Genomic DNA, 13,061 nt, shown 5'->3' with positions numbered 1-13,061 from the left:
TTCTTTCTGCATTGGGATCATTGCCTCTGTCTTGTCTCCAGTTGATGTGTGAATGTGGGGCAATGGGAAGGCGGACGGGTCACTAGGGTATCTTCAGTTCTCCTGGGACCCAGGATGGGGGACCTTATTCTGCCTTACCGGTTGTCTCTGCCCCCAGGACTGCAGTGCAATGCATCTGTGGATCTCATTGGCACCTGCTGGCCCCAGAGCCCAGCGGGGCAGATGGTGGCTCGACCCTGCCCTGCCTATTTCTACGGTGTCCGCTACAACACCACAAGTAAGAAGGAGTGGGGGGGCCAGCACTGCTGGGAGGCGGGGCAGCTTGGGGAGAATTGGTGACATGTTGGGGGGTAGTGGAATGATGGTGGTGGTTGTGAGGATGATGATGACAGTGACGATAATGACACCCACCCTTCACCAAAAGCCAGCTCCTCTGCAGGGGGCTCTGGCCTCAGCACGGCTAATTCTCACACGCCTCCTGGAAGACACTATCAGCTCTTACGTAACTCAGCTCCTGAGGCTCAGCATGAAAAGGAACTCGCCCAGAGTCACGCAGTTACGAGGCCACGAAGCAGGAATTAGCATCTTGGTCTCTCTGACCCTCTTCTGTGTGGTTGAGAAACTTGCAGTCTGCTTGGACCAGAACTGCCCCAACAAGGAGGGGCAGGAATCCCGGAGCAGCTCCTGGACGCAGATCCCTGGTCTCAGGGAGGTAGTGGGCCCGCCAGCCAGGAGATGTGGGTCTGCGAGCAGGGGACTTGGCCCGAGGGTGGGGGTGGCGGTGTTAGGGGAGGATTGAGGTCTGTTCTGATATTTGATCTGCAGGTAAACACCTCACCACTCCTCTGGGCTTTGCAGCTCCTTGCTACACCACCCACCACCCTCAGAATTAATTTGCTGTCCCCTGCCAATGACTCATGGCCCCTGGTTATGAGAAAGCGACAGCTGCAGGCCAGGCTCTTCTCTGTCTCAGGGCGGCAAGCGCTCAGATCTCTGGGGTTGAGGGCCCTGGTGTGAGCTCGTGGTTCTGTTGTTGTTAAGCACTGAGTTAAACTAGCAGCTGACCCTCTCCCCCCCACCCCAGCAGGTTTTCAGGTAGCATCATGGTAATATCATGGAGTATTTAGGTAATATCATGGGAGAAGATTGTCCCTCTTCCCACTGCTCCACGCCCCACCTCCACAGAGCAGCTGGTGGATTCCAACTCTGTACCTCTGGGTTAGCAGCTCAAGTCTTTACCAAGCCACCAGAGCTCGGGTTCAGACAAGTGTGGCCTTGGATGAACACACATGGCAGGACCGTCATTCTCTGGTTTATAGTCTCCTCTTCCCACCACCTCCAGTCCTTGGCTCTCATGATGGTGAAAAGGGTCTGTTAGATGATTGTGGCTTTAGAATGGCTTCAGGCTCAAAACTCCCGAATTCCTTCTCTTCACCTGATAAACTGAGAGGTCTGGAGCCATGGAGGGGGCGTGGAAGGACCAAACCTGGGATGTGACTGCGATCCTTCCCTCGGGACCCCCTACAGTTGGGCTGGAGACTGCAGAGCGGCACTGCATGAGGGCCTGGAACCTCTGCCTGGCCTCTGAGGGACCTAGAGCAGAGGAGAGAGGCTCGGAAAGGAGTAGGGACTGAGGAGAGGGAGGAACGAAGAAAGAGGGGTCTACAAGATAGATAATTTAGAGGAGGGTGTGTGGGAGCACAGGCAGGTCACCCTCACCGAACTGACTCCATCTCCAGTGAGGAAACTGAGGCACAGAGCTGCTGAGAACCTGTCTGAGGTCACAGTGCCCTGACAGCAGGGTCAGAACCTGGAGAATCCGCACCCTCCTTCTCCTCCTCCTCTCCCTGTGCTGTGCAAGTCCTTCTAAGCTCTAGGACGGGCCAGTGCCTCAGAGGAAGTTTCTGGAAGGGGTCCCCCCACCCCTAGTTATACCCCAAAAGATAAAACCTCTGCTATTTCATTGATTCTGACCCATAGCAGCCCTCCAATGGGTTTCTAAAGCTATCAATCATAATGGGAGCTCTGGTGGTCTAAAGGGTAAGGAATTGCACTGCCAACCCCAAATCAGGCAGTTTAAATCTCCCAGCTGCTCTGAGGGACAAAGGTGGGCAGTCTCCTTTGGAGCGAGCTACAGTCTTCTCCTGGAAGGTCAGCTATGAGTCAGTTCCAACTCGACAGCAATGAATTGGAGGGTCGTTTTGTTTCTTAATGGATGGAGAGTCCTCCTCTTTCCCCAGCACAGTATTTGGTGGATTCGAACCACTGAACTTTCAGATAGCGGCGCAATGTGCAATGCACTATTCCACCTATGGTTCCTAGGGCCTGGCAATCCCACTTCCACACTAATTCTCATGCCTGGCCTCCCTCCTGCTCTCTAGCTGTCCCTGCCTCCAGTCCCAGACCTGACCCTGTCACACCCTGGCTCACAGTCAACCCATGGGTGGCTCCCTATCATCTATTCAACCCCAAGTGCTGAGGGGGGATGTGCCCAGCTCCCAGTGGTCAAGGCCATGCCAGCCTGCAGCCAGTCCTGACCACTCCCTCCAAGGTCTTTCCTTCTTGTCCCATAGGGTTACTTGAGATGCCCCAGATAAGCTTTTCAAGCCTTCGTGCTTGGGCACATGTTTCTTGGTTTGCGGGCTGCGCCTTTAATGGAAGGTAGGAGTCCTGCAGCAACAACACTCTCTAAGCCTCAGTTTCTCCACCCGGAGGAGGCTTGGGGGAGGTGCTCTCTGGGCTGCCTCACTCTCCCCTCCCTATATATACTTGGAGGCGAACTGACATGGTCCTGTTTCTACACGGTGCTGGTGGACGCCCCTTCCTGGTGCCCCAGCACATTGAGTAGGGTGCCCTGTACTCAGCAGCAAGTGGGAACCCAGAGTTGTACCTAATCATTAGGCACTAATTAATTCATTTACAGATGAGGCGCTGCCGGGGCTTGGAGGCCTCTCCTTCATGCCCTCCCTCCTGCTGCATCCGATGGGAAGCATTTCCAAAAATATCCCTTTTCCCGTGATTCTTTGGGAAAATCGCTCAGCTCAGCAATTAAAGCAAGGAGGGTGCATCCTCTCTGGCAGCGACTCCTGTTTGTGGGGCCCATTCACGTCCACCATCACCTCCCCCCTCCCCAACCAAGCCCTCTCCCTGGACCTCAACACAGTGTAGGGGACCCCAGGCTCCCTGCCCGATATATGAGGTGCCAGAGAGCGCACCGTCCTTGGGTGAGGTCAGGGCACTCCTTAGAGGCAAGGATGGTGCCTTACATACTTTGGGCATATTCTGAGGAAGGACTTCGCCTTGGCCTTGGAAAATTAGAGGGTCAGCGAGGAGAGGAAGACCCTCAATAAGATAAATGGCCACAGAGCCTGTGAGGATGGCCTGGGATCTGACAAGGTTCTCATCTTTCCATGCTTTGTACGTGGCATTGCTGTGTTTGTTGATACTGTTGTTATATATGCTATTGAGTTGGAACTGACTCATAGCTCACATTCCTTACGATTCAAAGAGGCTGTAAATTGCACAGGAAAAGCCTGATCATCTTTCTCGCCTGGAGCACCTAGTGGATTTGAACCAACTGCCTTTGGGTTAGCAGTGAAACTCCTTACCCCTAAGCTACCAAAGGGTTCCTATGAGTCAGCGTCTCCTTGATGGCCCCTAAGAACAATGGTGACAAGGAAGGCCTGGAGAAAAGCAGGCTCCTCCTATCATTTCCGTCTGGATCTCCTGTGATAAGAGTCTGCTGACATGTCCTGAGTCTTAGTGCAAAAGGACCCAAACCAAACCCATTGCCACTAAGTCATCTCAACTCTCAGTGACCCTAGAGGGCAGAGGAGGATGACCCCATAGGGTTTCCAGGGCCATCGTCATGATGGAAGCAGGTTGCCACGTCCTTGCACAGAGGGGCTAGTGAATTTGAACCTCCAACCTTTCACCTAGCAGCCGAGCATTTAATCACTGTGCCACCAGAGAGCCTGAATCTTACGTAAGGTTATGTAAACACAGCCCCAAGACAATAATAATAAACGTTACAGCATGCACCACAAACCAGGTATAGTTCAAGAGTTTTCCACATGCTACTAAAAATAGCCCGTTGAAGCAGGAGTTGTTGTTATTAAGACGATGCCTGTTACATAAAGTTTGCTAAGTGCTACAGGCAGTTTGCTATTGGCTACAGGTTGGTGTTTTGAACCTACTGAGCAGACCATGGAAGAAAGGCCTGGAAATTCACTTCTGTGAAGATGGGACCCACTGCCGGGTGGGGTCTGACTGCTAGCAACCCTCCGGGATAAGAGCAGAAGAGCCTCATAGGGTTTCCAAGGCTGTGACTCTTCACATAAGTGGACTGCCACATCCTTCTCCCGCAGAGCTGCTAGTGGGTCAAGACCACTGGCCCTTTGGGTCGCATTGGAATGCTTTAGCCACTGTGCCACCAGAGTTCCCTCCTTAAAGATTGTTGTTGTTGCTGTTGTTGTTGTTGTTGTTGTTATGTGCTGTTGAGTCACTTGCGACTCCCATCCCGATTATCCCAGTCACTCACTGAATCAATCCACCTCATAGAGGGCCTTCCTCTCCTGCGCTGTCCCTCCACCCTCCCAAGCATGATGTCCCTCTCCAAGGACCGGTCTCTCCTCACAACATGTCCAAAGTATGTTAGACGGAGCCTCAGAATCCTTGCCTCCAAGGAGCCGCCCGGTTTAAGATTACAACTTTAGAAAACCCAGCGATGTTCTCTTTTGTAACACATGGGGTCTCTGTGACTCAGAATCAACTCAATATTGCACAATGGGTTTTATTTATCAGATAAGGAAGCAGAGTGGTTTTGCGATTTGCACCAAGTCACACAGCTTAAGTAAGCGTTGGTGTCAAGATTTGAACCCCTGACTGTCTAGGTCTAAGGACGAAGCTCTCAACCACTGCTATGTGCTGCTTTTCTCAGGGCCAGGCCCCGCCCCATCCAGTTCCTCCTCCATCCAATCTCTGTCTCAAGTCCCTTTCTCAGCAACCTTTCTGAGCAGCCTCTGGTCATCGTCACTTCCATCTCAGGCACGATTCTGGATTCCCTGATTCCGCCTCTGCACCCCCCACCTCCCTGGAAGCCTGGGGACACCAGCAGCCCTCTGCTAGCTCAGCTCTCATTTAACAATTAGGAGAAAATCGAGCCTAAGGGCTCATCTCTGCCCAAGACTCAGGACCATGACTGGAAAGCCAGGCAGAGCTTTAAAAATCCATTTAGCTGATTCTCTTGCCGGCATGCCAGGGCAGGAACAGCTTCTGGCCGAGAGGAGAGGCAGCTGGCAGCCTTCCAGTGCTGGAGGCCTGGTCAGCTTCTTGGAGAGGGGCCTCCATCGGCCTGTGACTCATGCAGAGGGCAGCTCCAGGCTGTACAGCATGGAGACCCGAGGTACCCCTTTCCTTTAATAAGTGAGGAGTTGGGACAAGGGGCCTCTGGGCCAAGATCTCTCTCCTAGCACCACTATAGCTGATCCTGCCAAGCATCCCACCTAAAGACTCCCCCTTCTGGTTCTGTCCTTGGCCGGCTTCAGGCTGGGACCCCAGGACTCTGGTGGTCCACATGGATGCAATGTGAGCGCCAGGGGACCACAGGATGTTCCACAGTGAGGAGGCTGCAGTGATCATGATGGCTCAGACCGCGGTTCTTTTCGCACTGGGACCACGTAGAATCAGGGCTGGAAGACGCATGAGGAGGCCTGTTCAGGCTGCTGATGCTGCTGGGGAGGTTTGCAGGGTGGGGTGGGGTGGCCTCAGCTGGCACTGGAGGAAAGACTCAGAATTTTATACCCCTTCACTTCCTTCTCTACCAGAATCTGGGGAGAAGGAAGGTGGGTGAGAGGGATCCTGTGGGTAGCTCTGCTTCAAGGCTGTTGGTTCCCTGTGCTGACCACCAAGTATGGTGGCAAGAGTCAGGGTCCTACCAGCAGGTGCTGACCAGCCACCATTTGTCCTTCTGGCAGCCAGTGGGCAGAGAGAGGCAGGAAGATTGGGACATTAGGGAAGCCCCTCTCGCAAACTTCATGCTGATCTAGGATGGATGGCAAGATGGACAGATGTCCAGTGCACTCCTCGCGAGAGGATCCTTGGTCAACCTGGGTCTCTTTTGTTTGTCCAGATAATGGCTACCGCGAGTGCCTGGCCAATGGCAGCTGGGCTGCCCGCGTGAACTACTCCGAGTGTCAGGAGATTCTCAATGAGGAGGTGAGTCCTGTGTCAGAGTCCAGCCTTAGGCTGGGCATCAGAATGAAGGGTATGGGTGGAGGTAGCCATGCAGCTTAAAAAGCATGTGCAAGTGTTTGAGATGAAATGACATGCCTAGGATCTAAAATGCAAAACGTATAAATGGGAATACAGTGAGAAGGCTTCCTGTCACTGGATCGGTTCCCTGGCCAGAGACCATCCTGTTGTCGATTTCTTCTGAGTCCTTCCACAGATACGCTGCATAGATAAGTAGTCAAGTGTATGTATTCTTTTTACGTTTTACCCAATTATTACATACCATGTACACTATTTAGCACCATGCTCTTTCCACAGAACCATCTATCTTGGAAATTGTTCCATCTTGGTACATAAAGAGCTTCTTCGTTCTTCTCCACATTTGCATAATACCACACTGTACGGGTATACCATAATTTGTTTAACCAATCTCTATTCCCAGTCTTTGGTGACTCCAAACAGTGCTGCAATGGATAATCTTTTCAGGACGACATTTGGCAGGTGCATGAGTAAATCTGTCAGCCTGGGGCTGCTGCGACCCCTGGCTCCCTGTGTCTGCCCCCCTGTCCTCCAGTCTACCCTCTGATGGACGCTGAGGAAGCTGGGGACCATGGAGCTGTAGGAAGGAGTGACCAGAAAGCAAAACTAGGGCAATGCTTAGCTGCTTTCTGCTATTGCTGCTTCTGACAGGATGGGGGCAGTATTTGGGGTGCAGGTGAGGGGCTTTCTGACATCTCAGATAACCCAGGTCAGAATCATGTGGTCATCCAAGGCGGAAATGCATCAACCAAGCTCCTCGAACTCCTGACCCTAGCAAAGATAGCCTCCAGGTTCCTGGTACCTGCACAGTGGACCAGCCTGACAGGCCTTGGAATTGGGGAGATGTATCCCCTCTGCTATTAACAATCTGCGTTATGCAGATGATACAACCCTGCTTGCCAAAACTGAGGAGGACCTCATGCACTTGCTGCAGAGGGTCAAGGACTGCAGCCTTCAATATGGACTGAGGTTCAATGTCAAGAAGACAAAGATTCTCACCACTGGACCAATTGCTGGCATCAGGATGGATGGTGAAAAGATTGAGATTGTTCACAGCTTCAGTTTGCTTGGCTCCACAGTCTACACTCTTGGCACCAGCAGCCAGGAAATCAAAAGACGTATCGCGATGGGAAAGTCTGCTGTTAGGGACCTCTCTAAAGTACTCAAGAGCAACGGTGTCTCTCTGGAGACTAAGGTGCACCTGATACAGGCCATGGTCTTTGCAATCACTTGTTATGCATCAGAGAGTTGGACAATGACTAGGGAAGATAGAAGGAGAGTTGATGCCTTTGAGCTGTGGTGCTGGAGAAAAGTATTGAATGTACTCTGTACTGCCAAGAAAACAAACAGATTCATCCTGGAGAGGGTTAAGCCAGGCTACTCCTTGGAGGCAAGGATTCTGGGGCTTCGTCTGACATACTTTGGACATGTTGTGAGGAGAAACAGGTCCTTGGAGAGGGATGTCATGCTTGGTAAGGTGGAGGGACAGCGCAGGAGGGGAAGACCCTCTATGAGGTGGATTGATTCAGTGACTGAGGTAATCGGGATGGGTGTGTCAGAGGCCATGCGATTGGTACAGCATAGAGCAGGGTTTAGGGCTGTTGTATATAGGGTCGCTATGAGTCACAAACGACTCGATGGCACATAACAACAACAACAACAACAACAACAACAACATCCCCTCTGCTGAGGGGAAGGTAGTGAAAGTTCCATGTTATCCAGGCCAGAGGAGATGGGCTTGAGTAGGAAAGGCAAGAAGACCACGCAGGTGAGTTGGTGCCCCGTAACCTGGTAGCTAGCAGAGAATATGGGCAGGAAGCAAAAACGACTTCTGTTCAGAAAAGCAGGTCAGGCCCACAGTTGTGCCCAGAGCAGGATGGTAACAGGAGGAGACGGGGGAGGCAGAGCTAGACCAGGAGTCAGCCCCCCACGGCTCCCACCATATGCTACGATGGACCTGCTGAGCTGTCAGAATCTGAGGCCAGCGATGCAGCCGCACCTGGAGGTCAGGTGGCCAGCTCCCTGCAGGAGGACAGACAGCCCTCTCCGCGCCCCAGAGGCAGGCATCTGTCCCCTTCCCGCACAGCCACAAAACTGGAAATGCCAGAATATCTCCCAACCCCCATCCCTAGATTGGATCTTCTGAATGTCAGAGGAATATTGCCGTGCTTCACTCTAATCTCTCCTGCTCCAGTTTAAGCCCCCTTTCCTTCTAGTTGAAGTATCAATGCACACGCGTGGGTGTGCGCGCGTGCGCACACACGCACATACATGATGGGAACACAGCTCCCCTTCCCCACAAACATCCTTCTTTTTTTTTTTTTTTTTTCTTTTTACATTACCTTTTTTTACAAACATCCTTCAAAGACTCCAAAATAGTAGTCTTCTATCCTTTAGCCTCCCTTGCTCCTTTCACCGCCTTTTTTAAGGGTGAGAAAACCAAATGGGGAGCCTCCACTGCTTCTAGGCACCGTTCATGGCAGTATCATGGGGACAGCATGAGTCAAACAGTTTGGGGTTTAGGGTTCTGGTTCCAGTACCTCCGTGCAGTATAACAATGGACAGTTAATTTAACCTCACTGTCTCAGTGTCCTTACATGACAAACCACCAGGAGTAATACAGACCACCTCCCTTGTGATTGACAGCTTTGGAATCCAGTGGTGAGTCAGCTATGAGTTGATTCCAACTCAGTGGCAGAGAGAGACTCCCCATTGGATGGGAGGATGGCTCTTCTCCGGAATGTGGAGGGTACTCTATCCGTTTCCCACCCCTCTGTCTCTATCTCTAAGGAGCTCTGGTGGCATAGTACAATTGTTGGCCTGTTAAGCGGAGGTCAATAGTTCAAATCCATTAGCTGCTCCATGGGAAACCCATGAGGCCATTTCCTTCTGTGAAGGTTTACAGCCTCAGAAACCTGAAGGAAGGTTGTCATGAATCAGAATAGATGCAACTCAACAGGTTTGCGTTAGGTACTTTATCCCTGCTCACCCATGAGGTCAGGGTGCACCGGAAGTGTAGGGATCATTGATGAGACCACAGGGAACTCGTGCACCCACTTCCTCTGGGTTGTGACAATGTGCAGCTACCCACAAATCCCTCCATTATGCTGTGGCCAGATGCCCGCTGACCACCCTCCACCCCCATTTGACCCACCTCTGCCCCCTCTCTCAGCGGTCTCTGATGGAACAGTTGCTTAGCATTGTAAGTAACAATTTAATTTGTGAAAATCCATCCCCTTCTGTCAGCCCCCAACCTCACCAACCCCTTCCCCACTCCCTGGCCTCCTTCTGAAACTGCAAAGAGGAAAGTATACAATTAATTGGGCAGCCATTTCTCTGCTCTCAGGCCTGGGCTAAGCCCTAATTAAGTGCCCGCGCCCTGGGGTGTTGCATATAATGGATTTGCAGAAATGGCTGCTTGTAAAATGGGACTTGCCAGGGAGTCCTGGAGGTCCCAGGACTTGGGAGAATTCTTTAGCACTGTCACCACCAGAAAACAGGCTCCAAATTGGGGGCCTAGCTTGTGTGCTGACCCCAGCGCCATACTGCACCTGCCTCCACTCTCTGTATCAGCCCCTTCATACCTGTCTCTCTCCACTACAGTCACCTACCCCAGCGAGTGTCTGCTTGACCCTCAAGAAATGCTTTTAACCCTGCTTGTCCCTCAAGGAATTCCGTCTAGGGGCAGGGATGGGAGGAACTTTAAAGCAGGCAGACCAGTCAAGTCCACAGGTGGCTTGGACCAATTATTCAGACTCTTCAACTGGAAAAATAAGGGTAAAAGACCCAGTCTCAGAGGGCACTTGTGAATGAGAAAAAGGGTGAGCACCTGACACAGGACCAGTGTATACAGTGGGTGCTCACTAAATGACTCCTTACCTCGAGCTCAGCGACACAGCCACAGTCTGATGGGGCCATCCCTTCAGGGGTGGTGGGTGGCAGTGAAGGGCCCCCTCCACCACTGATCCTGCAAACATGGGCCTTGTAAGGGAGCTGGGACTTCACGCCGTCCTGGGCTCCACAGATGTTGTTATTACCCAGGGGCTTCTCAGCATGGGCTGGTGGAAAATTTAATAAAAGGAAATTAAGTGCCAGCTCCAGACAGGCTGTGATGTGTGCATCTTCAGCAGTTCTGAATTTTTGGCATCTGCTGCCGGCTTCTCAGTGACCCTCGCATTTGCTGGGGCTGGGTGTGGGGGTGGGGTGTGTGTGTGTGTGGATCTGTTCTCCTCCCCTCCTCCTCACATTTCTGCCTCCTTACCTCCTGGTCTCCCTATCTATCTACCTTCTCTCTCTCTCTCATCTCTTTCTCCCTTCATTTACATCTCCCTGAGGCCCAGTCAAACAGTCCTGACAGCATATTCACTAAAGCTGCTGGTTACTAACCAAAAGATCAGTGGTTCAAACCCACTAGCTGCTTCCAGAAAGAAAGATATAACAGTCTGCTTGTGTAAAGATTGTTGTTGCATACCATGGAGTCAGGACAAACTCATCGCTGACCCTCCAGTGGGTTTTTAGAGGCAGTCAATCACACAGGAGAAGAGAGAACAGAGTTCTCCAGGCCTTTTGGAACCGGGAAGTCTTTTAGTGGTGATACCGCTTTTGGAATGGGAAGTCGGGGAAGGGCTCTCCATTCTGGGATGCCTGCTGGGTGTCTCTTTTGTCCTTTGGTGGATGTTATTGCTGTTATGTACTATCAACTAACTGACCCGTAGCTGGTGGTGAGCTCGGAGATGATCACCGACCTACACTGGCTAAATTTAAAAGATAAGTTTCCTCATCTGGAAAACGAATAAAGTTGGACTTGATTTCTTAGGACACGGCTCTGATTTTCATGGACTTTGTAACTTCAGCAGGAGGGTCCCTAAGGAGCCAGGAGCTTTGGGAGCTCTGAAAGAATGAGTCAGACTTTGGAAAACTCAATCTATCTTTGACTTGGACTTTGCCAATTTTATACATCACCTGTCTTAATTTGGGTACTCCAGAGAAGCAAAGCCAGTGAAGAAGAAAGAATTCTCTGGATACTTCTTTGTATGTAGAAAGAATTACCTCAAGGAAAAGGCTCACATAGTTATGTTGTTATTAGGAGCCATTGTGCCAACTATGACTTCCAGTGACCTTAGATCTGAATGTTGCCCTATCCTGTGCCATCCTCACCATCTTTATATGCTTCAGCCCATCGTTACCGTCATGATGTCAACCCATCCTTTCGAAGGTCTTCCTCTGCCCCTCCACCTTTCCAAGCATGATGCCTTTTTCCAATAACTGGCTCTTCCTGATAACATGCCCAAAGTATGTATGAGTCAAAGTTTCACCATCTTTGCCTCTAAGGAGCCCTTCCTCCAAGACAGACTTGCCTGTTCTTTTGACAGTTCATGAGATATTCGGTACTTTTCTCCAATACCACAATCCAAAGACAGCAGTTCTTGTTCTTTCATCCTTGTTTGTTATCCAAAACTTTGAGATGCACAATGAGTAATAATGCGTAGGACTATGGCTTGAATCAGGCACATTTTCGTCTTTAAACTGACACCCTTGCCCTTTTGAAATTTGGAGAGGTCCTTGACTGCAGATTTTTCAGTGCAACACATCTATGTTTTTAGACTTCTGATACCGTGGATATGGATTGTGAATCCAAAATGAAATCATCGCCAACTTCAGTCTTTTCTCCATATATTAACAATGTTTCCTATTGATCTGGTGGTGAAGATTAGGTTTTCTTGTTGAGATAGAATCCATATTGGAGGCTGTAGTCTTTGATCTCCTGCAGCAAGTGTTTCAAATCCTCTTTGCTTTCAGTAAGCAAGGTTGTATCATCTGCATAATGCAGGTTAATTCTGCTGCCACATTCTTCTTCATATACTCCAATTTCTCAAATGATTTGTTCAGAATACAGATTGAGTAAGTATGGTGAAAAACTATAACACTGATGCAATGCACATCTTTCCAAATCTTAGATTGTATGCGCCTTTGTTTTGTCAGACAACAGCTTGGTTGTAGAGGTTGTCATGCTAGGCTGGAGGCTTTTTCTAACTCACACAGCTAAAGAGGATAACAAACCCAAGGCCAGCAGGTTAGATGACAGGCTGCTGACTCACAGGTTGCAAAGATTGATAAATCGAATCTCAAGATTGGCGGGTAAGACAGTGGGTCACTGGCTCAGATATGGTGGAGGTTAGTGATCCAAGAAGGCTACTGGCTCAGGTCTCAAGGTCAGATGCTGATGAGCCAGATGGAGGATCTAAAGGGAGCAAAATAAGTAGCACGCTTAGCCAGAAAACCTGCGTATATTCCGTGCTGGGTGCACTTCTGAGGAAACTCCTCCCTTACAACTGATAGACTGATTCTATCACATCATGGACACACACACACACACACACACACATACAGAGTCTGATTAATTCTTTGGTGCTGCTATAACAGAGGTACAAGTGGATGCCTTTAATAAACAAATTTATTCCCTTACAGTTTAGGAGGTTTGTTTTTGTTGTTAGGTGCTGTCAAGTTGAGAACGACTTATAGTGACCCTATGAACAAACAACCTGAACACTGTCCTAACCTGTGCCATTCTCACAATTTCTGGCACCCTCCAGCCCATTGCCACAGTCATGGTGTCAGCCCATCTGGTTGAAAGTCTTCCCCTCTTTTTCTAGCCCTCCATCTTCCCAAGCATAATGTGCCTTTCTAAGGGATAACTTCTCCTAGCAACGTGCCCAACGCATATGAGAGAAAGCTTCATCATCTTTACCTGCAAGGAGCACTCTGGCTGCACCTTCTCTTTTTTTTTTTTT

At 50.3% G+C, this 13,061-nt stretch overlaps 1 protein-coding gene across 4 annotated transcripts in view; it reads left to right on the top strand.

Annotated features, from left to right (window-relative positions):
* CRHR1 (corticotropin releasing hormone receptor 1) overlaps positions 1-13,061 on the top strand; it is a 58,887-nt gene that overhangs the window by 34,633 nt on the left and 11,193 nt on the right. For 2 of the 4 annotated variants that reach the window (XM_006897812.1, XM_006897811.1), the window contains exons 3-4: positions 158-277; positions 6,131-6,216. In XM_006897812.1, the coding sequence (XP_006897874.1) occupies positions 158-277; positions 6,131-6,216 (206 nt within the window). Of the gene's footprint in view, positions 1-157; positions 278-6,130; positions 6,217-13,061 lie in introns of those variants that run through there. The other 2 variants (XM_006897813.1, XM_006897814.1) reach the window with 2 other exon arrangements.

This window comes from Elephantulus edwardii, unplaced genomic scaffold, assembly GCF_000299155.1.
Source record: "Elephantulus edwardii isolate Elephantulus edwardi_28Jun2011 unplaced genomic scaffold, EleEdw1.0 scaffold00216, whole genome shotgun sequence".
In the NCBI taxonomy this organism is placed as follows: Eukaryota; Metazoa; Chordata; class Mammalia; order Macroscelidea; family Macroscelididae; genus Elephantulus; species Elephantulus edwardii.
Note: the sequence above shows the minus strand (reverse complement) of the source record. Positions and strands in the feature narration are given on the sequence as shown.